The sequence below is a fragment of the Mus musculus genome, chromosome 17, assembly GCF_000001635.26.
Source record: "Mus musculus strain C57BL/6J chromosome 17, GRCm38.p6 C57BL/6J".
NCBI classification, from domain to species: Eukaryota; Metazoa; Chordata; class Mammalia; order Rodentia; family Muridae; genus Mus; species Mus musculus.
Genome location: NC_000083.6, coordinates 40,554,595 through 40,580,119, shown reverse-complemented (window position 1 = coordinate 40,580,119; position 25,525 = coordinate 40,554,595). Strand labels below are relative to the sequence as shown.

Here is a 25,525-nt window from a genome sequence, read left to right as displayed (position 1 = left end):
TCCACGGGATATTTGTCTTGTTCCTGGGATCACTTCATACATATGACCTTGTGTTGAGGTAAATCTCTTCCCAAATATGCCCCAGCAATGAAAACACAACACAGTTAGTATGATTACATGCTACACACCTAGATTGGGCAGAGCTACCACTATACTATGGTCTTCCACAGCTATGAGACCCCTTAGAACTTGCCGTTTCTCCAGGCCATGTACTTCTGCTCTGCTTTTCTTCTTCTTCCTCCTCCTCTGCATCCTCTCCCTCTTCCATTCCACCTTTCTCTCTCTCTCCCTCACCTTCCAATCCACCTTTCCTTTTATCTACCCAATCTTCAGCTCATATTTATTTTGCAAATTAAGGTGGGGAGCAGGTTTACAGGAAATCACCTGAGTGCTGACTCATTCCTTGTTCACAGCCAATCACAGGAGAACAGAATTAACATCAAATATAATTAGCCCCAGGGCTATCCACAACAGCCATGTGTTATACCTAGTGAACTCCCCAACAACAAAACAAAACAAAACAAAAAAAAGCAAACAATCGAACAAACAAGGAAACAAAACAATAAAAGCAGGAGAGAGATTTATTGAGAAGATGACTTACAGTTCATGGGAGAAAGAGGCAATGGAGAGTGAAATGCGACTGTGAGCAATGGAAAAAATCAATATACTTAGTACTTTATAACTTCGAAGCTTTATAGTTCAAAGCATATGATATTTTCATTCCCATCTGATCAGACTACAGTGAGGAAAAGTGAGGAGCCCACGATGACTTTACTAGGTATCTTGCCATGAAGTAACATGTGCACTTAAAGAAAGGAAGACTAGTCTCTTGGTTATAATGTCATGGTAATTCCTATTTGTCTGCTCCTTCCACTGCTAGTTCAGAACCCTTTCTTTACTTCCTCTGGTCGTTTTTGGTATTTAATTGGAGGGAGGAGAAAGTTTATTGTGTTCATTTACAGTCTCTAAACTTATTTGTTTGGGTGGTTAACAAAATAGGTAATAGGACTTTTAAAAAGAGACTACTAAGAGCCAAACCATGTTGGACACCAGGAGACTTGTAGTTAAATTTAATGGGAAATCAAGATCTTTTTCACTAAATCCAAGAATTCATCCAAACCCACGATGACTTTGCGTTTAGAACTGTCTTCTTGGTGCCTCACTCTGGTCCTTTGAAGTCTACTGGCCATATGATTCAAGTTTACTGGGTCCACTTGATGCTTCTGAGTACAACAGTTGCTCTGGGATATCTTGTTTTTAGACAGGATTAACTTGTGTTGATTAGCAGTGGCCAAGTCTTCAACTAATGTTTGATCATCAATGGAGGCACAGAATACTTTCTCTGGGGCCTGTTTATTTCCTTTGTCTTGGCGGTCAGTCTTGTCCAAGACAGCCTTGTGATTTTTCTTATGATTAGAAGATTTGGTGGATTCATTTTGAGTCTGTGTCAGTACCTGAGTAAGAGAAAATTACTTATGACAAGTTTTCAATAAGAAACATAAACATAAAACCTACCCATTTGTATTTACACAAGATACAGTAAAATGAAAAGAGGCTGTAAGCTCATAATTTACCTAGACTTTGCAGGGAGTACTTTCCTCTTACTTGCTTCCATGTCATTGAAGTTAGAGTGGGTTAGGCTAATGCAAGAGCCAGTATCCCACTTAGTACTCCACAAGTTCTAATTTCCAGACTTAAGTTCTCCATGGCCACTCAACATGGAACTTTCAGATATTAGCAGAAAAATAGAATTTTATTTGGGGTGATTTCAGTGATCTAGTAAGCAACTGTTTCTCATTTGTTCAGTGTAGTGATATTAATTCATCCGATGAGCTATTAGCACTGTTTCAGGTTGATGCTTTGCATTATAGATATGTGTATGTGGAAATCAAGTGCAGGATAGGATAATGCTTGTGAATTGTCTGAACAAGATCTAAGGAAGGTTGAATTTCCATAGTAGTGTGATGCTTTATAGGTTAGAGAAATACTTTAAGCACGTGTAAACAATCACAGAATCATTATATATTTTCTCTGATATTTCAAGATGAGTTATACCGTTATTCCTTCCATCATGACAGAGGACTAATATTTATTTATTTATTTATTTATTTATTATTTATTTTAGTTATATCTTCAGAGATGTGACCATACTGCATGGAATTATATCTATGTCTATCTTTGGATATGTTCCTAGAAACAGGGACCGTTTGTTATACTTGAAATAGGCTTAAGACACTTATCAATTCCTTATAGAAAGAATTCACATGCTAGACATTTGTAGTACAGAACCACTGTAATTTGTCCAAGAAAAATTTTCATACATATTCAATTCCCCACATCTAACTCAAATGAAATATAAAGATAATTTATATCCAAATGTAATTTTCTGATAGAAATGGTAATAATATTTTTCTACTCATATGCTATCTTGATTTGTATAAAAAGCTCTTCTGAAGAGATATTCTTTGTAAGGGAAATTAGTGGAACTTTTATTAAGAAGGCAGACATTTAAAAATATTGACAATAATATATAAAAGATAGCATCTTAAGGGTTCCTTTTGAGGGCAGGCTGGCAGCCAGCCTATTTCCACTATAAAAACAAACCTGTGCTGTAGATGTAGGAAAAATAGAAAAATGGCAGTGTATGAGCTGTGGAGAAAGGTGGATGAAGAGACATGATGGTGTTAAGAAGAGAGAGAGAGACAGCTGTGATGCACATGCTGTCATTGCCCAATAGGATTGGCAGAGTGATGTAAAGCTTATGCAGACACAGACTCAGCCCTAGAAACTGATGACTAGCTGCAGGTTTCCCTTGGCTCTGGGACATGAGGAAAGGTTCACTGTCTGGATTGGGCATCCTCGAAGAACCACTGTAGGCCAGGATGTCACTTGTGATGGCTATTCCTGGTTCTCAACTTTCCTATATCTGGAATGAACTACAATCCAGAAATGAAGAGCATGCCTGTGATCCAGATCTTCAGAATGGAAGACACAGGACCAACAGCCAAAATTATCTTATATAAGAAATAAAAAGAAACTTTATTTTAGAAAGGGTCCTTCATTTCCTGCTGGATTCTTCTGCTTCGGACTCACCTTTCACAGTAGTGTACTTGCAAGTGATGATGAGTTCAATAGATGAACTCACCTTTTAATGCTTTACTCACTGACATGCCTCTCAAGCCCAAAAGTGTGCAACTTTGATGCCTACAAGTGTCATATATTTGCAGCACATCTGCCTCTTCAAGTATCCAGTTCCCACATGCCATTAGTGGGTATTATAGCTGACAAAGCTAGAGAGTGAAACCTTACTCTCTATCTCTGTAGCCCTGTTATATGCTCCAAGACACAAATGAGAATATTGTAACACACTATACTATCAGGATTTCTGTATTCTTATGTAATGTACTATTTTCCAAAATTGTCAGGTAGATTTGAGATAAATATTATGTAACACTCACCCTTCCATCAGTGTGCATTGATGGTAACAGCAGAGTTAGGAGAAAAAACATCACTGGTAAAGGAGTCATGGTTGACACTAAGCAAAGAAAAATGTCCTGGTTGAATTAAGCCATGTATGGAACTCAGGGGTAACCAACACATTCATAGAATATATGCTGAAGTTCATTTACAAAATAATGGAAGAGTTGCCATGTGAGGTTGTTGTAATATCATTGTGCCCGCTTTGCCTCTAATTGATAGAATAATAACCTAAAGCACTTGACTGATAACCTTGCTGTACCTGCAAAGAACAAAGAATTCCTAGGTTCTTTCTGCACAGGTTCATTCCCCTGAACGCAGAGGAAATTGGGGGGGCGGGGGAGGAGAGATTCAGTATCTATATTTTTTGCTGTGTATCATCCCGTATTTTGCTACTTTCTGTTTACAGCTTACATCTGTACTGGATGTAAGGTAGGGAGCCAGGGTTGTGATTATACAGATATAGTTATACCAAAGTCTTAGATGTAGCATTTTGTGAAGAGCAAGTGCAAAATTTACCAATATTTCCCCTTAAACTTGAATTTATTTTTAATTTCCCCTTCATTATGAAATATGAACACAATGAATTGCATATCTATGCCATTTAAACTCCATCTTTTGTTAGATGTGTTGTTTCCTATTTTCATTAAGGTTTAAACACCCACTGCTTATTGCACATATATCCCTTCTCAATTAGTCACTACATCCTACATCCTTTAGACACTGCTAATGACCACTTAACGATACATTCTTCTTTATTTCGGAACACATAAATGTCTTACTTAGTACATTAAACTTGTTGTGTCTAATTTTGTATACTGTGTATACATTAGAAATTCCCCAAAAAACTTTTAAATATAAAATTTGCTTTAGAATTTTATCACTGACAATAGAGAACCACTATCAGCATTGATCTACTACATTTTACATTTTTTTCTATCATTCCCTTCCCTTCCCCCCCTTCAAGTCCTCCCATGTACTCTCTAATGCTCTCTTTCAAGTTTACCGCCTGCTTTTTCATTGCCATTATGACTAAACTTTGAGTTAAGACATCCCCACAGGGAAATGAAATGTCTTATTTGCTGGTCCTTTCCCGATCAGTGGCCAGGATCTAGAAAACACCTGGATCTACCTGGATCCTCATGCATTCATTGCCAAAATCTTTCAGAGTGGCAGTCTTTATTCTTGTTCTTGGTGGGCCTATATATTGGGAATTATAAATAATGCTTTTTATTCACATGACATGGAGAGACTAAAGTTTAGGAAAAAAATGTGCCCTCAGTGTTTTAATCATAGGCAGATGATGAAATGCATTCAATGTGAGTTTTCTAGTCATCAGATTACTGTATTACTCTGTATAACTTCTGTTGACCAGTTTAGGTTTTTCAACTTTGCCTGACAGTCCATCAGTTTCCCTGTATATTTCAAGTACCAAGACTCTGAAGTGTCACTAGCCATTGTAATCTTAGCATTGTAAATACTGTCATCTTACCATCTTACCATGGAACTTGTTCTTACAATCCACAGTCTTGGCATTGATACATTTTTTTTACACTTATTCACTATATATCTGGCTTACTGTCCTCCTCCTGTTCACCTCCTCCCACAGTTCTCTGCTTCCCCCTCCTCTTCTCCTCTGGGCATGCATTGCCCCCTTTGTATCTCCCTTCCCCCACCCTGTCACATCAAGTCTCTTGGAGGCTAGGCATTTCCTCCCCCACTGAGGTCAGACTAGGCAGCCCAGCGAGTAGAACATATCCAAAGTTCAGGCAACAGCTACCTTTTTCATAGTTTTTCATATCAGGTCACTCTTGTGCAGGCTCCTGTGCCTTTCTCTGTGCTTCTCAGAGTCTCCCACTTTCATTGGTTAGAGGGCGGAGCTTGCAATGTTTTGAGGCCAGAAGTGGTTCTGCATCATTGGTTATTGTTCCCAGAGGAGCTTTTTGAGTGCAGAGGGTTTTTTGTTTGTTTGTTTTGTTTTGTGTGTGTCTGCTTGTTTCTCATCAGAATATTTAACAGAGTAACATGGGCTAGCACCCTTGAGTAATTTCCCAGAATCTCCTTGATGGGACAATAATCCACTATTTAATTTTGTGTTATTTTTTTCCTCCCACCTTTAAAGCAAGATCTGTGGAGAGAATTTCCCTCTTGTCCACCTTTTGGTGTAGCACTTCTGGTCACAGTTTGCCTTTTCCCATTATAGCTGTATTAAGCAATACTTGTGTATTTTATCTAGTTTTTTTATTCTACATTTTACTCTCATGCACCCTTGCATTTCTCATGTTTAATTACATGGAATTTTTCTTTTTTTCTTTTCTGATTTATAATGATTTAGTAGAGAATTGCTTGCCTCTATTCTACTATCTTTATCTATAAATACTTTTGGAAAATAAGAATTACTTATTTCTGACATTATTAGTGATTCTGGATACTTCATAGACACATGACTCAGATTTGATACTTCATTGTCATAATATGAAAAGTTCATGGGAAAATAAAACAGGATTGGAGGGATGGAAAAGTCTGATAGATTATAAAAAGTATTTTGCAGAAAATAAATAAAATGTTTTCATTGAGCTAGGAAAAACTATTTTTATTGGTTTGTTTCAAAATATTATTATCATGTTGGAGTTTTCCTAGATTTAAACAAAACTGGAGACATTACATTAAAGTTCTAAACAAACACTCCTCATTTATCTCTTACTTCCTCCTTGTGGTCCCAAGTCCGGGAAACCTAAACCTTGCTAGCATCTTTATCCAGCAGAATTAATTGGGGCAAGGGTCCCTTAGCATTCTGGCAGACTTCAAATCTTGGAGGTAAGCCCTTAGCATTAAAATAAATAGTGAAAGACAAAGGCCTCAACATTACATGGGGAATTGTGGTAACTTACAAGCTTCTTGGGAGAAAGATATAGAAGACACTGGGCCTGGCTTGAGCTTTTGAAACTCCAAAGCCCACCTGAGTGGCAACCAGCCTCCAACAAGGCCATGGCCCCTAATCCATGCAAGGTAGCACTATGTCAAATTGATCAAGCATTTAAGTATATGAGTTTATTGAGAACATTCCTACTGAAACTACCACAATTTTCCTACACTGTATTTTCATCAATTTAAAAAAGGGATTTATTCAAACCCTTTTTAAGGATCTTTACCATATTGATAACTGCTGTTTTCAAACCTCTCTCTCTCTCTCTCTCTCTCTCTCTCTCTCTCTCTCTCTCTCTCTCAGTGTGTGTGTGTGACACTCTCTGTCTCTCTCTATGTGTGCATGTTTCAGGTATGTTGGAATAGTCAGGATCTGCCATCCTAGGACTTCTGGGCATAGAGACATATTGTCCTGGATCTTATTCTGTCTTTATATTGGCATCTAGGCAACTAGGTTTGTGAAGTGTGTAAATCTATGTAAGTCTTGTCTTTTTTGAGTGGGTATTTTATTCTTGTTTTCTGCTTCCTTTCTGTTTTTTTAGTACAGCATTGTGGCCGCGCACTGCACAGTAGACAACTCTTCTGGGGTTCTGATACTTGTGGTCACTGCATTTCCAGGTAAAATGTGTTTCTGGGTATAAGAAAGTGAAACTTAGAAATGGGGATGGGCTGGAAGGCATTCCTGGGGTTCACAGGAGGGAGGAAAACCAGGTTCTCCACTATGAACTGTTTAGTTAGCTCTCTTGGAATGGGAATGAGAGGGAAGAGAAGACATAGCAGAAAGTCTGCTGTAGAAATGGGAATGGGATTGAGGGATTGGAAGCCAAGGAACAATGGAGGGAGATAGGAATATGGGCAGTTAGGCCTCTTGTTTTCCTGGAAAACCTGGCCTTTGGGCCCCAGAGAGTGCCTGCTGTAATTGTAGAGTCCAGGACAACGGTTTGGGTTGTGGAAAGAAGTTGAGAGGGGAAGATCTTAATGATCCAGTGGGGACTGTGGAAAGGAAGAAGGGAGGCTGCAACAGGTGTCCTGTTGCAGATCTAAGAAGAGATGGGGAGACTAAATTTGGATAAACAGAGGGAGATATGCAGTTATATGTTTAACCTACTTGCTTCCTTGGCCACAAGAATCTATGGGATCTTAATGAGTGCAGGCTGGAAAAAGCCAGGAATTAGGGGAGGGAATGGAAGCTCCTTGGTGTCTGCAAGATGCACAGGAGGGGAAGTAGTAGCGGGTATTCTTCAGTGCTGGGGATGAGATTGGAGCACTGGATGTGGAGAAGCAGAAGGAGATCTGAAGATCTGCAGTTAGCCTACTTGTTTCCCTAGTAGGAGGGGCTTGCAGGTTTCCTAGAAGGCTTTGTTCTTTCAATGGTCCAAGTGTCCCTCAGTTGCTTAATGGCTAAAAGTTTCTTTAGCCTTTGCCCCACCTTTCACAGTAGGAGCATTGCCTTGAAATCAAGCTTTATATCTCAATTCAATTTTTAATGTATACTGACTGACAAGTGTCTATACACGGGGTGCATGTTTCCTTTCAAGTGTCCATTCCTCCTGTGTCACTGCTAGGTACCATAGCTGCCAGTGGTGGTGAGTGTAAGCTTACTCTTTTAACACAATTGCCCTCTTTAGTGCTCTAACCCCTCATGAAAATTCTGTCACCTATCACATTCTCAGGATTTCTCTACTCTTATTTATTGTACCCTTTCACAAAATTGTCAGAACTGAGATAATTATTCACTTTAAACTTACCCTTCCTTCAGTAAGCACAGATGGCCTCAGAGTTAGAGAAAGATGCCATGGCTTAAACTAATCAATGAGAAAGTTCTGGTTGAAGGAAACAGTTCTTGGGCCTGAAGGGTGATAAACACATAGATAGAATATATGTAGAAGCAACTTTGTGTGACAATTCTTTAACAATATAAGGTAAGAGATGCCATGTTGGTGTCAATGTATTTCCATTGTGCCCACCATGCTTTTATTATGGATGATACAGAATCTAAAATACTTGACTGACCTTCCTGATATATACTTGTAAAGACTAGAAAGTTTTTCTCTACAGGTCTACTCCTGTGTCTTTAGAAAGGGAAATGTGAAAAAAAAAAAGAGATGTAATTTCATTTTTATGAAAGGCCCATTATTGCTGTGTATTCTCTCTTACTCTGCTGCTTTCAATTTATAGCTTTCATCTATATTAGACATGAATCAGGATGTCAGGATTAGGATTATGAAGATATAAATATGACAACAAAAAAACCATGCACAGTTGGTATTTTGTAAGTAGCAATTGAAAGTTCTACTAGTTTTTCTGACAATATCAAATTTCATTTTTTCTTTAGTAAGATAATACAAACATAATTAATGAATTATCTAGTTTACTTAAGCTCTCCCAGTCCATCTTTTGTTGAATGGTTTGTGTCACAATGTTATTAAGTCTTAAACACCTTCTATTAATTGCTTGTGATGACCCTCTTAAATGATTCAGCAAGTCCTATGTCCTTTAGATGCAGCTAAAGACCACTTAGTATGTGCTTCATGAGTCAAACTACCTAAACTTAAATAAAATGGTTTATCTTTTATATTGAAGGTATGGCATTTTTTTATACTGTACATATATTCAAAATTGTCAAAATCATTTTTAAATATATATTTTGATTAAAGTTGTTACGTGGCCTAAGAAAATGGAGAGTCATTTTCAGCCATTATCTAAAGGGACACTTTAAAGAAAAAAAAATGTATGATTTCCCCCTTCTACTTCTTCTCCTCTAGCACTTCTGTGTTCTCTGTGATGTTCTCTTTCAAACTTACTGCCTGTTTACTTCATTGTAATTTATGACTAGAATTTGAGTCAAAATATCACCCAAGAGATCTGTAATGTCTTTTCCTTGTTCTTTATTCATAGACACCAGTCACTGCCCAGAATCTCAAAAACATTTAAAATTACCATGCATCTTCACTCAGTGTCTATACCTTCCAGAGTGACAGCCTTTATTCTTGTGCTTGGTAAAGAATGAATTTGCAAGCAATGTTACTCTTCCCATGACATTTGCTTTAGTGTCTAATGTTTAGGCAAAATGCAGCCTCATTCTTCTTAATCATGGACAGATGAGGAAATGCATTTGACTTGAGTTTTTTAGTCAGTAGCAAGGTGTGCTTTTCTATATTTAAACCTGACCAGTTTCATTTTTTAGCATTGCTGGTAATCCCTCAATTTCACATATATTTCCAAGACAAAGGCTTAGATGTGTCAGTAGACACTGTAATCTTATCATTGTACATACTGCATTCTTACCATAGAACCTGCTTTCATGTTTCACATTCATAGCTCCAGTTGCTTGTTGTGTTCACTGGATCATATTTTCGAGTTTTATTAGAGGTTTTATTAGAGATTGCCAAAATGCATTCCTGCATGGCTTTATGTTTTGCAATATCATCACAAATTAATTAGTTTTCCTATTATGTTCCTCACTAAATTTAACTGGGCAGTATTTGGAGTTTGTGGATTCAAGCCTTTATGTTGTTTCATTTCTTTCTTTTAATTTTCAATTCCCCAGAGCTTTTTCTCTGAGCCTTAGGTATAAGACTGGACTCCACCACTGTACAATTTGGTTGGTTATGGTTTTCTGCAGTGGACTCTGCAAAGAGAAGTGTCCTTAATAGGGAGTGAAAACTACTGTTGCTTGTAGGTATATGAACTAGTGCTTATCGACTGTTGTTAGAGAGTGTGCTGCCCTGCCCTTATGCTTTTTTATAATTGCATATCATCTTGAGTATTTTGTTTTCAACTTTTAATCACATTTCAAATTTTGTTCACTTGTGAGTTTGTTTTGTTTTGTTTTGTTTTTTGTTTTTTTTTTTTTGTTTTTGTTTTTTTGTTTTTTTGTTTTTTTTGGTTTATCGAGACAGGGTTTCTCTGTATAGCCCTGGCTGTCCTGAAACGCACTCTGTAGACCAGGCTGGTCGAACTTAGAAATCTGCCTGCCTCTGCCTCCCAAGTGCTGGGATTAAAGGCGTGCACCACCACACCCAGTGAGTGTTGTGTGTTTTGTGAAATTGTATGTGTGTATGTATGCAAGTGTGTATGTGTGTGCACGTTTTCATTTCTATATGCAAATGTCTGTGTGACTGTTGAGGTCTTGTGATTTCATATCTAAATGTGGAGAAAAATAAAGGGCTGAGCCTGGTTATTCCATTTCATCAAATAGGATTCTTTAAACCCTTCAATATGATCTTTTTAAATTTTTTTAATTTTGTTTTAAAAACATACCTGCTTATGTAGAAAAAAAGTCCCAAAAAGCACGCCTTTAATCCTAGCATTCAGGAGGCAGAGGCAGGCAGATTTCTGAGTTCAAGGCCAGCCTGGTCTACAAAGTGAGTTCCAGGACAGCCATACAGAGAAACCCTGTCTTGAAAAACCAAAAAAAGAAAAAAAAAAAAAAGAAAAAAGAAAAAAAGTCCCCAAAACACAGAATACCACACATCCAGTAAGAGGAAAAAGCCAAGTACAAAGGCAGGCTTCTGTTCTCGTTGCTTTCTCCATTTTATGCAGTCTAGGATCTTATGTCCATGAATAGTCCTGCCCATAATCAAAATGAGTCTTCTAACATTAATAAATGTAGTTAAAATGATTTCCCCCAAGCATGATTAGAGGTCTATCACCTGGGGATTCTTGAACCTCTCTAGTTGACAATTAAGAATATCACAGCTTAAAAAAAAAAAAAAAGAATATCACAGCTTTATTACATCCATTAGTTTGACTTTTTGAAACATCCTTGCTTTGTTGGAATGAAATCAATTGGACTATGATGCATAATTTTTAAAAATATGTTGTTGAATTGGCTTTGCAAGTATGTTGTTTTGGATAATTTCAGTATTTGTGAAGTGTATTGGGATCTTTCTTTTGTTGTTGCTTTAAAATATCTTTTATAACTTCACGCATGTGCACTGCATCGACAGCATCCTGCCCATTTGTACTCCTCTATGGCCCCCCCTCTTCAATAAATTTACAACTTATTAAGTTCATTTAGCATTGATTTAAGGACATGGGCCCTGGCATGACCACATGAAAGTGAATAATCTCAGCAGCAGCCCCTCTTTATCTTTTCATCTTCGGGAGAATTGACACCTCTTTTAGCTCATGTCTAATGTGGGCAAGAGGAAAACAAGTAGAATGAAGCTTCTGAATCATTCAGCCCAAATAGGGATTTTTTATTTCCTGTAGACTACTTTTGAACATTGATGGTAGTGAAAAAATATGACTAACAGTCTTTTATTATCAATCAAAATAATTAAACATAAAAACTAAAGCCACGATCATGACAAACAAGTCCACTGGATCAAAATTTTACCAAAATAGGGGCTTTTACTTAACTAACATGGACTTTATAGTAGAACAGATAATGGAATGTTTTCATGTGAGAAAAATTGATGTAGTTCATGCCTTCAGAGAAATAGGGAAATTACAGAGCTTCAGTAAGACAGTGCTACAGATTAGCCTGCTGGTAATGAGTTGGAAGACTGTGAGGCTGAGCTGCATTTAGGTAAAAGGTGAAAGAGTTTTTCATTCCGAATGGATTATGAGTTATGTTTTAGAATGAGATGCATATTCCTATGTAATATATTCCTACTGAAAACTTTTATAGTGCTCCATATTTATTTGAAGATGAATTTAAAATCTTTGAATTTTAATTTCCCTTCGTAGTATCTGTATTTCTATGTGAAGAATGTGAAAATGCATATGAAGTTACAATTTAAAATAGAGAATTAAATCTATGTAATTCATGGTCTTATTCTATATAGTAAAACTTGGTAGCTGATATTCTGCTTTGTCAATTAGAAAAACCTCAGTCAACTTAAGAACATGCAAAACATCATATCCAATTAGTGTCTAAGAAGGTGACATAAGATACAGACAATAACAAACCCACATGACAAGGTTTCACCATCTAAAGCTCCATGGGAAGCAGTTCTAGACTATGAATGCTGCATCTGGTTTGAGTTCTTCCTGTGACAAAAGTATCAATGAGAGTCATTCTCTTAGGAGACTTTCACACTTTCACAGACCTTCAACTGCTTTAATAGGCTTGACACTATTACTGAGGCTATGGAATGCTCACAAAATTGGACCTATCATGACTGCCCTCCGAAAGATCCAACAAGCAGCTGAAAGAGTCTGATGCAGTTATTTGTACCCAACCAATAGACAGAAGCAGCTGATCCCTGTTGTTGAATTAGCGAAGGCAGAGAAAAGCTGAGGAGAAAGATGACCCTGTAGGAGGACCAGCAGTCTTAATTAATATGCACCCCTGAGATCTTTCAAACACTGGACCACCAAACAGGCAGCATATACCAGCTGTTATGAGGCCCCCAACACACATACAGTAAAGGACTTCCAGGTCTGTGTTCCTTCAGAGATGATGCACCTAACCCTCAAGAGACTGGAGGCTCCAGGGGGTTTAGAGGTCATGTGGGGTGGGGGTGAGATAGGGAAGGAGGTATTGAATGTGGAGCAGTTGGAAGGTGGATAGGGAGGGGCAGGGAATGAACCATGGAGTGTAAAAAATTAATTAAAAACAAAATTAAATTTAAAGAAGCAAAAAATAATAATAATAGGTATGCAAATTGAAGATTTACAGAGAGTATTAGCCCACCTGGTCTCCAGGAAAAGTGGTTGCTGATGGAGAAGCAGCCATTTGAAATCTAAATATTAAAGATGTTCTATTTATAAAGAAAGGTGTGTCTTCAAGAACAAGTGCAATAGCAGCTTTTTATCTGAGTTTTGTAAGAGCTTAACTGACTTGACCAAAATGGAACACACCCTCAGCAATACACTTCTTTTCCAGGTGGAGTATTAGACCTACCTAGGTTTGCATGAAAATGGCTTGCACCAGACTGGTCGAGTCAACATTCAGTCACAGATAAGGCTCTCTAGAGAGGCATTGGCAGTGGAGGGCTGCTGGGGCAGGGAGAGTCATTACCCTCAGTGTATTAGCCTTTGGTGATTTTCTTTGACTCCACAGATACTTTCATGCATATGGCCACGTGTGTATGCCTGGTTGAACTTAGTGAGCTTCCAAAAACAAAACAAAAATACACAAAGCAGAAGAGTCACTTATTGGGAAGAGAGTTTATAGTTTCTGGGAGATAGAGGAAAGTAAGAGAGTCTGAGATAAAATGCATCATGTACTTATATGAAATTTTCCAAAAGAAGATAAGGAGAACAGCCATGTTACTTAATATTTTATAACTACAAAGCTTCATAGCTTGAAGCATAAAACATTTCCATCCACCTTTGATCAGATTTCAGTGATGAAGGGAGGGTGCCCATAATGAACTTACTGGGAGTGTTACCATGAAAGTATGTCCATGTAAAGAAAGGTAGGTTTGGCAATTGTTTCTGAAGTACTGCAAATTCCTAGCTCCTTTCACAGCTGGTTCAGAACTCTTACTTTGCTGCCTCTGGCATTTTTAGTATTTCACTGGAGGAAGGAGAGATTAGTTTATTGTATTTATTTATAGACTACATTGTATATGCTTGGCCCAGGGAGTAGCACTATTAGGAATTGTAGCCTTTTTGAAGTAGGTATGTCACTGTGGGCCTGGGCTTAAAACCCTCACCCTAGCTGCCTAGAAGGCAGTATTCCACTAGCACCCATCAGAGGAGTATGTAGAACTCTTAGCTCTGCCTGAACCATGCCTGCCTAGATGCTGCCCTGCTCCCACCTTGAAGATAGTGGATTGAACCTCTGAACATGTAAGCCAGCCCAAATTAAGTCTTGTCCTTATAAGACTTGCCTAGGTTTGTGTGGTGTTCACTGCAGTAAAACCCTAACTAAGACATTCTCCTTGAATTTGGGGGATTAAATGAATAGGTTGTACAACTTGAAAGAGAGCCTAGCAGACAGAGAAGGGATGACACAAGGGATTCTAGTAAACTATATTAGAATTTCCACTCATTTGTCAATATGCTCAAGGTTTCTTCCACAGAATAGAAGACTTGCCTGAAAAAAAAATGTCTTGTTCATGCCTAACTCTGGTCCATTGAATCCTTTGGGGCATGCTTTAAATTTACTGTGTCTACTTGATATTTCTTTCTTTTTAAAAAAATCTTTTATTAGATATTTTCTTTATTTACATTTCAAATGTTATCCCCTTTTTTTGTTTCCCCTCCAAAAACCTCCTATTCCACCCCACCCCCTCCATTTGCTCACCAACCCAACCACTCCTGCTTCCCTGTACTGGCATTTCCCTACACTGGGTTATCGAGCAATCTCAGGACCAAGGATCCCTCTGGCCATTCATGCCCAGCAAGGCCATCCTCTGGTACGTATTCAGCCACTTTATATTTCTGAGCACCACATTTGTTCAGGGTGGTCATTAATTTAGACAGATTTAAGGAGGGTTGATCAGAATTGGACTGATCTTCAAGCAATGTTTTGTCTTGATCAAAGGCACAGGAGAACATCTCAATGGCCTCTTTGATGCTTGGGTTTCCTGGGTTTCCTTTGGATTCAATCTTATCCAAGAAAGTCTCTTGGTTTGTTTTCTGGTCAGCAGATATAGTGGATTGTTCTTGAGTCTGTGTCAGAACCTGAGGCAGAGACAGTTGTTTATAACAGGTTTATAGCAAGAAATACAAGATCCATCCAGGGGTTGTTTTTGTTTAATTTTTTAGTTCAGTACCCATAGACCCTCACAATAATGTATGTCAATTTTCTACTTTGTCTATGCCTATTTCTTCTTTTAGGTTCAAGGAATAGGGACCACTATTGTATGTTTGAACCAACAGACTAATGAACCTTATAAATTCATGGTAGAAAGAATGAACATAATAAACATTTTGTTTAAGCCAAGGTTGTCATACACTTACAATTCCATCTATGCATATAAACTCGAACTAAATAGACTATTTCACAGCTTAAAATTGAGTTGTCTGAGATAAGATATAGTAGTCTTGTTTTCTATATAAAAATTCTTCTGAAAGGATGTGTTTTTTATTTTCAGTGGAATACTTATTAGGAAGGTAAAAGTTTTTAAAAATATTGATTAAAAAATATTGTTCCTTTTATTGGCAGCGTGGAAGCCTCCCTAAGGCCACTACAAAGAGCAAATATGTGATGGAGAGGTAGGAAAGAGAAAAACAGCAAGGAGTGAGCTAGGGAGAGAGGTCGAACTGCAGATGTTGATACAGGTGACAGAGAGACTGATATCAACATGCTGTCATTGCTCAGTAGGGTCAGCAGTATGAGTCAACAGGATGGTATAAAACAGCTTGGAGCTTATGCACACACACACTCAGCCCTAGAATCTGACACACAGCTTTGAAACTTGCCCTGAATCCGGGAAAAGAGGAAAGGTTCACTTTTTGGATTGGACCTTTATCCATAATGTTGTTAGAGTTACATGCTTCTTCTCTAGACCTCAGTGAAGCCTGGAATTTATGTGCTTCTGCCAGATACATCAGTGATGTCTCAGGCTTTTCTGACCTGTGGAGCCATGGTGATTTAATGGTACATGTAACCACCTTAAATCCTGTTCAGGCTGGTGGTCTGTGCAGCCACTGGGTGCCATGTTTGAATCCTAATATGGCCAAGGGCCATATTGATGTCTGAAGTCTGTCTTACCACGAAAGCCCAGGTGTTTTCCCATGGTTGGGGTTGCTGCTTGAAGGTATCTTAATGTCTGTGAGATAATTTACCCACCACTCAACAGCCCAGAGTACTAAGGTACAGGCAGGGGCGCAAGTGAGGTAGATCTGGTTCCACTCTGCTCAGGCCACTTCACAGTTCTCCTTCATGGACAGCTTTTGACTTTGATACAGGTAGGGAAAGACTCATCCTCCTGTGGGGGTTTGGCCACTGCAAAATGGGCCATGCTCCAAGAGCATGTTTTTTATATATATGTATATATATATATATATATATATATATATATATATATATATTTTTTTTTTTCCACTGGAGCATGTTTAAATATATATATTCACTGGAGCATGTTATATATATATATATTACAGCAAATGGACTCTCTCTCTCTCATGGGTATAGATCATGGGAAAGAGTCTCATATGTGGGCAGACTGGTAGTTAAGTGCGATGGGGGTATATGATGTGAGATTTTGAAATAATTAGTAATTAATCAATCATTAAAAGCTGAAAGGATCATAAAATAGTTCATTATAAATGAATAATATGTCATCAAACTTCATTGGAAACCACGTGCATGCTACAGAGGAATGAGGAGTTATCTCTTGAGATTAAGGTCAACTTCACATACTAAACAAGCTAACAGATAATTTTGGCTGTTGGTCCGTATACTCAACTGTATTTCAGACAAAGCCCTTTGTTCATTGCTGGATTCTTCTGCCCCTGTGTCATATTTTACAGTGTTATAATTTGCAAGCTTTATATTTGAACTCAACTTTTAATGCTTTATTCACTGACAGGTATCTCAATCACTTTAATGAGTATCTTTGACATCTGGTAAGTGTCATATATTTTAGCACATCTCCCTGTTCAAGTTTCAAGTTCCCACATGTCACTAGTGGGTACTACAGCTTCTAGAAGTAGAGAGTTCAACCTTAGTCTCTATCTTCATATCCCTGTTAAGTTCTCCAAGAACACAATGAGAATACATTTCAACATACCATTAGGATTTCTGTATTGATATTTATTATACCACTTCAAAGAGTAATCAGTTATATCTGAAATATTTATCCATGAAACACTCACCCTGCCTTCTGTGGGCATGGATGGCAGCAGCAGAATTACAAGAAATATCATCATTGGTAAAGAAGTCATGACTGAAACTAAACAGAGAAAAGCCCTTGGTTGAATTAAGCAGTACAGGGGACACAGAGGTAAGCAACACATTGATAGAGTATAAGCCAAAGCAACTCTGGCTAACAAATTCATTAACAAAATAAGGAGGAGATGCAGTGTGGGTGTTCCTGTAGTTTTATTGTGCTAACCATGCTTGTAATTGGTAGGATAAGTAAACCAAAGTGTTGATTAGTGTCCTTGATATGTACCTGCAAATATTAGAAGATTTCTAGTTCTTTCTACACAGGTCTATTCCTCTGTCCACAAAGGCATATGTAGAAAAAAATAGACTAGTTTCAATGTTTTAATTATTAGTTTTTTGTGTGTACCATCTCTTATTTTGCAATTCCCTGTTCATAGCTTCAATGAATACTGGGTATGTATTATGCTGCCCAGGATGTCATTATACAGATATAATTGTATAAACACCTTAGAAGTGGGATTTTGTCAAGAGCAATTGTAAGTTATATCAAATAATTTACCTTTTTTTCTACAATAAGAAATACAAACACAATTGCATATTTAGTCTATTTAAGTTCACTCAACTATCTTTTGTTAGATGAATCATATTTTCTTTAAATTTTAATCAAACTCTGCTCATTGCATACAATTTCCTGTCACAGGATTAATGAAGCCCTACATTCTTTAGGTACTTCTAATGGCCACCTAGTGTGGTAAACACTCCCTTTCCTTCTGGACCTCACATGAAAGGATTACATTGTAAACTAAAGGTATGACATCTCATTTTCTATATCATGTGAACATTCAGCGTCCTCAAAATATTTTTTAATAAGCATATAATTACTTCAAATTTCTAACTGGCTGGATGACTATTGAAAGACATGATCAGCAAAGATCTAGTACATTTTACATTTTTAAATACCATTTCCCTTTGATTTTTCTCCCTTCAAGCTCTGCCACATACTCTGTAATGTTCTCTGTCAAATTCGCTGCCCGATTTCATTGAGATCACACCTGTACCTTTTAGTTGGATGACCATTATTCTTCTTCACTGAAGAGTAAAGAACAAGTAATTTTTCTTTCCCTATGGCACTTTAGGATTGAAAGTTTAGACAAAATTTGGACTCACTTATATTTATTTTGCAGATGAGCGAAAGCATACAATTTGCGATTCTTTTTGTGTGTGTTCAGAGTGGTAAGTTTTTGTGTATTACATCTCATCTGACAATTTCATTTTTTTTGAGATTGAGTAGTCCTTCAATTTCCCAGTTGTATATTTCAAATACTGAGTTGTAATGTGTCACTGACCTTAGTAAAATTAACCTTGTAAATACAGTTATCTTACCATGGAAGTTGCTTTCATAGTCCTTAGTCTTAGCAGGAATTGCTTCTTCCATATGTTCAGTTCAGGTCAGTTTTTGATGGAGGCGCCTGTGCTTCTCTGGTTCTTAGTGACTCCTTTAAATGGGTAGAGGGCGGGTCTCTAGTGATTTCAGGCCTGACGTGTTTGTGCTTTATTGGCTGCTGTTCCCAGAAGAGTAGATTGATTGCGCAGTTTCTCCTGAGTTCTGATTCTTGCTCATCAGAATAGTTAACAGAGAGACATGGGGCAGCAGCCCTGAGTAACTTCTCGGCATTTGCTTGGTGGGGCAATAATCTACTATTTTGTCTTTGTACCTACAGATTTTCCTTTGCTTTTGTTTCTAGGCAAGAGATGGGGAGTGGAGACTCTTCCCCCTTGCCTCCCTTTTTGTCTAGCATTTTGGGACATGGTTTGTTGTTACCATTATCACTTCATTATTCAATATATCTATATTTTACACATCCTTTATTTTTTATATTATTTTGTTTATTTACATTACAAATATCGTCCCCCTTCTCGGGTTTCCCTCCAAAACTCCAGCCCCATTCCCCCTTTCCTTTGTCTCTAAGAGGCTGTTTTCCTCCCACTCACCTATTCCTGGCACGCCCCTACAGCATCTCCCTTTGATGGGGCAAGTCTCCACAAGACCAAGCTCCTTCCCTCCTATTGATAAGGCAGTCCTCTGCTACATATGTGGTGGGAGCCATGGTTCCACCCATGTATACTCTTTGCTTGGTGGTTTAGTCCCTGTGAACTCTGTGGGGTCCTGTTAATTGATATTGTTGTTCTTCCTATGGATTACAATATTCTTCAGCTCCTTCAGTCCCTCCCTTATGTCTTCCATTGGGGTGCCCAGGTTCAATCCAACGGTTGACTTTTGTATAACCTTTCTGATTAACTTCATTCTCCCTTGATTTCCTTTGCATCTCACATTGTTGCTGACAAGGATTTTATGTTTTGTTTTGTGTTTCTTCCAGATTTGTGAGCATTTAGTAGAGTATTGCTTGACTGAACACTCATTTTTCACACCAACAAATATTTGTTGATAAAAAAAATTGTTTATTTGTGACATTATTTAAGAATCTTGATAATTGATACACATGTTTCACATGTCACAGGTTATTATCATAATATGAAATGTCAATGAAAAATATCAAAAAGTATAACCAAGTAAAATAATCAATCATATTACAGAGTAAAACAATAATTCATTGAAGCATATCATATTCAGTGAAGCAATATCAGCATGTCAAGATATTTTGTACAAAAATGAAATGTTTAAGAAAACCTTATTTTTAGTTTATTGCAACATATTTTCATTCTATACAATTCTTAGGATTATAGAAAATTTGTCAACATATTATATCACTATCCCAAGTGCTCTTTCAGCTTATTTGGTTATATGATTACATTTTAGCTTGGTGTGTCTGTTAAGAATAAGGACACAGCATCTGAGCACACAGGATTTTATATTTCATTTGTATTTCATCATTTTTTCACATGTCATCTTTTATCTTCTGGAATGAGATCTAGAATCCCATCTTAGTCTCTGGTTCCCTGCAAATGTTTCTCAGATTTCTTTATCTCTAGAGTTTCTACGTCCATCTGGTTATTACAGATGACGTGCAATATATGAAATAAGGAAATATACACTGTTGGTGTGTCCCTCAGTTTATCTCTCTGAGGTTGAATGTGGGGCAGTGTGGTTGGAGACACCTCACACTTATGATACAGGATTCAGATAATTCAAGTTGGATCAAACCTGCAAGCCTTCCTATAGTCTAGCTTCCATGGTTCCAGAAAACCCTGTACAAGCTTCTGAGGAGGTTCATCAATCAACAGTGCTCCACTGCTGCAACAACACAAACAGTTACCAAAATAAAAAATGTCCAAAAAGTCCAATTGTGGGCAGTCACATGTTGGTGGTGACCCACAGCTGTCTATTTGGGCAGGAGGGAAATCATGCCTGGTCCTAGCAACTTAGACAACTTTCCAAGACTAGTGTGATTGGTACCCTAGGATAATAGCATGTATCATATTGTAACCCCCTAAAACCAGCATGAAGTGTTAACCTCAGGAACCAGGGAGAAGTTCCTACAGAATGGTCTTTCAAGAATGAGAACTTGGAACTTTGAGTGAGGAGTTATTTAACTGACTAATATGGAAAGGTTTGACATCATCCTAGAACAGAGTTAATTCAGTTCACGAATGGCTTTAATCTTCATGAGTCAAATTATTCTATTTGAGTTGTTAAAAACAATAGTGCAGCTGTAGAAACAAGGAAGAAGGTGATGGCTGGAATTAATACACAGTTTGATAGTTTTGAATCCAATTTCCTTCTGCATGGTTGGAAACACCAAACTGTCACCTAATCCCTATGGTTTTTGAGCAAGAGAAATCAAAATAAAAAATATATATACAATATCTTGGCATGATGATCTACAATGCTCCATGGTCTATGAATCTTAAATATACTGTAAGGTTTGAGATAAACGAAGATGTTTAGATTTAAATTTAATTTGTATAAAATTAGTCAAATGCATGGCTTCTTTATTTGTGCTTCCAAGTTTTAGTTTGCATTTTCAGAAAACTTTAAAGAATTAACTGAGTGTAACAGTTCTCATAATTGTAAAATGTTTTGACTATCTAATAAAGCTAGGCTTAATTGCTACTACTCTGTAGTCCTTTGATTGAGCGTGTCTTGTGTTTTGTTAACTTTCCCTCTTTCCATTAGAGCTTCAAAGATTATTATGGATTTTGATAAATATATTTTGCATCATGGATGATCTTATATGGGCCAATGACTCATTAGGGCACATCCAATGAATTTGTAAAGCAAACTTTGCATTTGTCTACTATGAATTTCCTGTGACTAATTTGCTTCTAGGCTCTAAGTGAGGACGAAAACACTTAGTTTAATCGGTTTATTATGCTGAAAAAAAAGAGAGATGGATTTATCTTTCCCTTTCTATAATATCAGAATATATTATTTATCAACAAATTGCTAAGGCAAATTGGTTTTATTGGCCACAATGCCAAGCAGTTTCAATGTATCATAGATGCTATCATAATTAGAGTTTCTATTGCTTTGATGAAACACAATGAGTCAAAAAGTAAGTTGAGGAGGAAAGGGTTTCTTTATCTTATACTTCATAGTGCTGTGCATCATTGAAGGAAGTCATGACAGAAACTCAAGCAAGGTAGGAACTTGGAGGCAGGATCAGATATAGAGGCATGTAGGAATGATGAGGGAATTCTTCCCTCGGCTTTCTTAGTCTGTTTTGTTATAGAGCTCAGGACCACCATACAATGGACAGAACCAGCTACCTGGGCTGAGCTCTCTTCCTTCAATCAATAGTTACTAAAACTTTTAGGGATGGATCTGTTGGAGACATTTTGTCCCAGATGCTTCACAGCCTGGAGCAGGTTGAAAGGAGACACTCAGTTGGACTCTGGTGTAGCTTTATAGGCTGATAGTCTCTGGATATTCTAGCTGTATAACTATACTAAATACTTGTTGATAGTTACTAAAAGGGCCTATAGAAACATTCTTGTGCAATCTGAGGGTTTAAAGCTGCTGGGTTAGGGGATCAACACCTGTAGCCTAGCAGTGGGTGATTAAGTAATGGAGACTTTGTTCTATCTCCACAGGAATTGTGTGGCTCTAACTTTCAGCCTGCTAGATGAATTTGCACGATGTAAAGAGAATACTTTGAGAAGTGATTTTAGCGTTTATTTCAAAGTTGCAAAATGTTTCTTATAAATGCTCTCTAAGAAATAGGGGAACTCTTAGCTCTGCCTGTACCATGCCTGCCTAGAACCTGCCATGTTCCCACATTGATGATAGTGGAGTGAACCTCTGAACCTGTAAGCCAGCTTCAATTAAATGTTGTCCTTATAAGACTTGCCTTAGTCATGGTGTCTGTTCACAGCAGTAAAACCCTAACTAAGACATTTTCCTTGAATTTGGGGGGTTAAATGAATAGGATGTAGAACTTGAAAGAGAGCCTAGCAAGAGGCAGAGCAGGTATGACACCAGGGCCTCTAGATAACCATATTAGAACTCCCACTCATTTGTCAATATGGTCAAGGTTTCTTGCACAGAGTAGAAGACTTGCCTGTAAAAATCACCTTGTTCACAACTAACTCTGGTCCATTAAAGTCTATGCGGAATTCTTTGGAAACTTACTGTGTCCACTTGATATTTCTGAGCACCACATTTGGCCGGACCATCAATAATTTAGACAGATTTAAGTTGTGTTGATTAGAATTGGCCTGATCTTCAAGCAAAGTTTGGTCTTGGTCAAAGGCACAGGTGTTCATCTCAAAGGCCTCTTGGATACTTGGTTCTCCTTCAGATTCAATCTTATTCAAGAAAGTGTTCTGGTTTGTCTTGTGATCAGTGGATATAGTGGATTATTTTTGAGTGTGAACCTGAGGCAGAGACAGTTGTTTATAAGAGGTTTATAGCAAAAAATACAAGACCTATCCAGGGATTTTGTGTGTGTGTGTGTGTGTGTGTGTGTGTGTGTGTGTGTGTGTTTGTTTGTTCAGTACCCATAGACCCTCACAATAATGTATGTTAATTTTTTACTCTATCTATGCCTATTTCTTCTTTTAGGTTCCAGGAATAGGGACCATTAGTGTATGCTAGAACAAGCAAACTAATGAAACTTAAACATTTTATCAAAGCCGAGGTTGTCATACACCTACAATTTTCTCTATGCAATTAAACTCAAACTAAATAGATAATTTATTTCAAAGCTTTCAAATGAGATTTCTGAGAGAAGATAATAATTTTAATTATATACCATCTTGTTTTCTATGTATAAATTCTTCTGAAAAGACGTGTTTTTAATTGAGTTTCAGTGGAGCATTTATTTGGAGGGCAGAAATTTTCAAAAATATTTATAATTTGTAGCATTCAGCAATTTAATAAAGTTGCTGTGTGTTATAAATTATCAATACATTTGGTAATATTTTTCCCTTGAAGTCTCCCAAGGGCCACTACAAGGAACAAACATGATGGAGAAGTAGGAAAGAGAATAAAAAAGAGCAGGGATTGAGATAGAGAGAGAAGGGGAACTGGAGATGTGGGTACAGGTGACAGAGAGACTGAGGTCTTCATGCAGCCATTGCTCAGTAGGATCAGTAGGATGAGTCAATAGGATGGTATAAAACATGTTGGAGCCTATGCAGATACATATTCAGCCCAAGAACCTATGCACAGCTTTGAAATTTCCCCTGGATCTGGGCAAAAAGGAAAGGTTCAGTTTTTGGATTGGATCTTGGTCCAAGATGCCACTGGCGTCCACAGTGTTATCAGTGTTCCATGCTTCTTTCCTAGACCTCAATGAAGCCTGGGATTCATATGGATGTTCGCTGTCTGTTCAGCTGCCTAATATGTTAGTGATGTCTGAGGCATGGTTGTCTTTGAAGAGCCATGGTGATTTAGTGGCACCTGTAACCACCTTATACATTGTTGACATTGGTGGTCTGTTTACCTGGTGGGTGCCATTTTTGAGTCAGTGGTTCTGCTATGTCCAAGAGCCATATTGATACCTGTTCTCTGTCTTAACCACCACATCTCATGTGGATTCCCATGGTCAAGGCTACTGCCTGAAGGCAACTTAATATCTGTGAGAGAGCTGACCCACCGTGACTCAACAGGCTAGAGCACTGAGGAACATGCAGGGATCCATGAAAGAGAGGTAGGGGTGGCTCCACTCTGCTCAAGCCACTTCACAATTCTCCTTAACTGACGACTTTTGGAGGGGATACAGGCATACTCATTGTCCAGTGGCAGCTTGCTACTATAATTTGACCATGCTACACATATATATGTGAATATATATACACAGCAAACAGACATTTATTTTTGTTCTTTTTCCTTCCTTCCTTCCTTCCTTCCTTCCTTCCTTCCTTCCTTCCTTCCTTCCTTCCTTCCTTCCTTCCTCCCTCCCTCCCTCCCTCCCTCCCTCCCTTCCTTCCTTCCTTCCTTCCTTCCTTCCTCCCTCTCTGTCTCTCTCTGTCTCTGTCTCTCTCTGTCTCTGTCTCTCTCTCTCTCTCTCTCTTTCTTTCTTTCTTTCTGTGTTGGTATAGATCTTGAGAAAAGAGTATCATATATAGGCAGACTGGTATTCGAGTGTGATGGGATATATGATGTGAGATTCCTAAATGATTAATAATCAATCATTAAATGTTGAAAGATCATAAAATATAGTTTATTATGAATAAATAATATGTCATCAAACTTGATTGGGAACCATGTGAGTGCTACAGAGGAATGAGGAGTTATCTCTTGACATTGAAGCCAACTTTATATCATAAACAGGCTAACAGATAATTTTGACTGTAGATCTACGTATATTCAACTGATTTTAGACAAGGGCCTTTTTTCATTGCTGGTTTCTTCTGCCCTCATGCCATATTTCACAGTGCTATACTTTGCAAGCTTTATATCTGAACATAACTTTTAATGCTTTACTCAATGACAGATATCTCAATCCCCTTAATGTGTATCATTGACATCTTATAAGTGTCATATATTTGTAGAACATTTGGTTGTTCAAGTATCTAGGTCCCACATTTCACTATTGGGTCCTATAGAGAAGTGGAGAGTTCAACTTTAGTCTTTATCTTCATATCCCTGTTAAGTTCTTCAAGACCCAATGAGAATGCTGTTATCCAACTTACCATTAGGATTTCTGTATTCATATTTATTATACCACTTTAAAGAGTAAGCAGTTATATCTCAGATATTTATCCACATAACACTCACCCTTCTTTCCATGACCATGGATGGCAGCAGCAGAGTTATGAGAAATAACATCACTGATAAAGAAGACATGACTGAAAATAAACAGAAAAACTCTGGGTTAAATTAAGCAGTTCAGGGGATACAGAGGTAAACAACATATTGATAGAAGATAAGCTAGAGCAATTCTGGCTGACAAATTCATTACCTAAATAAGGAGTGGCGTT

General features: G+C 37.7%; 3 protein-coding genes and 1 pseudogene across 3 annotated transcripts; all 4 read right to left on the bottom strand.

Moving 5' to 3' along the window:
- Positions 1–570: 570 nt before the first annotated feature.
- Positions 571–5,409, bottom strand: Esp5 (exocrine gland secreted peptide 5). The gene is made up of 3 exons (NM_001287194.1): positions 5,258–5,409; positions 3,459–3,535; positions 571–1,454 (listed from the first exon to the last, which is right to left on the bottom strand). Exons 1-3 carry the CDS (start codon positions 5,274–5,276, stop codon positions 1,071–1,073), a joined length of 480 nt encoding a protein of 159 aa, NP_001274123.1. The 5' UTR covers positions 5,277–5,409; the 3' UTR covers positions 571–1,070.
- Positions 571–18,613, bottom strand: Gm44501 (predicted readthrough transcript, 44501). Its single transcript, NM_001287195.1, has 5 exons — positions 18,524–18,613; positions 17,128–17,204; positions 8,151–8,251; positions 3,459–3,535; positions 571–1,454 (listed from the first exon to the last, which is right to left on the bottom strand). The coding sequence occupies exons 4-5, from the start codon at positions 3,525–3,527 to the stop codon at positions 1,071–1,073; spliced, it is 453 nt and encodes a 150-aa protein (NP_001274124.1). The 5' UTR covers positions 3,528–3,535; positions 8,151–8,251; positions 17,128–17,204; positions 18,524–18,613; the 3' UTR covers positions 571–1,070.
- Esp6 (exocrine gland secreted peptide 6) lies at positions 14,493–18,613 on the bottom strand. The gene is made up of 3 exons (NM_001177529.1): positions 18,524–18,613; positions 17,128–17,204; positions 14,493–14,988 (listed from the first exon to the last, which is right to left on the bottom strand). Exons 2-3 carry the CDS (start codon positions 17,194–17,196, stop codon positions 14,647–14,649), a joined length of 411 nt encoding a protein of 136 aa, NP_001171000.1. The 5' UTR covers positions 17,197–17,204; positions 18,524–18,613; the 3' UTR covers positions 14,493–14,646.
- Positions 18,614–22,697: 4,084 nt separating this feature from the next.
- Gm46573 lies at positions 22,698–25,373 on the bottom strand (annotated as a pseudogene).
- Between the last annotated feature and the right edge of the window lie 152 nt (positions 25,374–25,525).

Bases quoted from the DNA above. Each gene is read 5' to 3' on its own strand.
- Gm44501 (NM_001287195.1), bottom strand. From the start codon at position 3,527: ATGACTCCTTTACCAGTGATGTTTTTTCTCCTAACTCTGCTGTTACCA. The intron at 1,455-3,458 runs GTGAGTGTTACA...TCTCTTACTCAG, and splicing joins CAATGCACACTGATGGAAGG to GTACTGACACAGACTCAAAA.
- Esp5 (NM_001287194.1), bottom strand. The intron at 1,455-3,458 runs GTGAGTGTTACA...TCTCTTACTCAG, and splicing joins CAATGCACACTGATGGAAGG to GTACTGACACAGACTCAAAA.
- Esp6 (NM_001177529.1), bottom strand. From the start codon at position 17,196: ATGACTTCTTTACCAATGATGATATTTCTTGTAATTCTGCTGCTGCCA. The intron at 14,989-17,127 runs GTGAGTGTTTCA...TCTCTGCCTCAG, and splicing joins CCATGCCCACAGAAGGCAGG to GTTCTGACACAGACTCAAGA.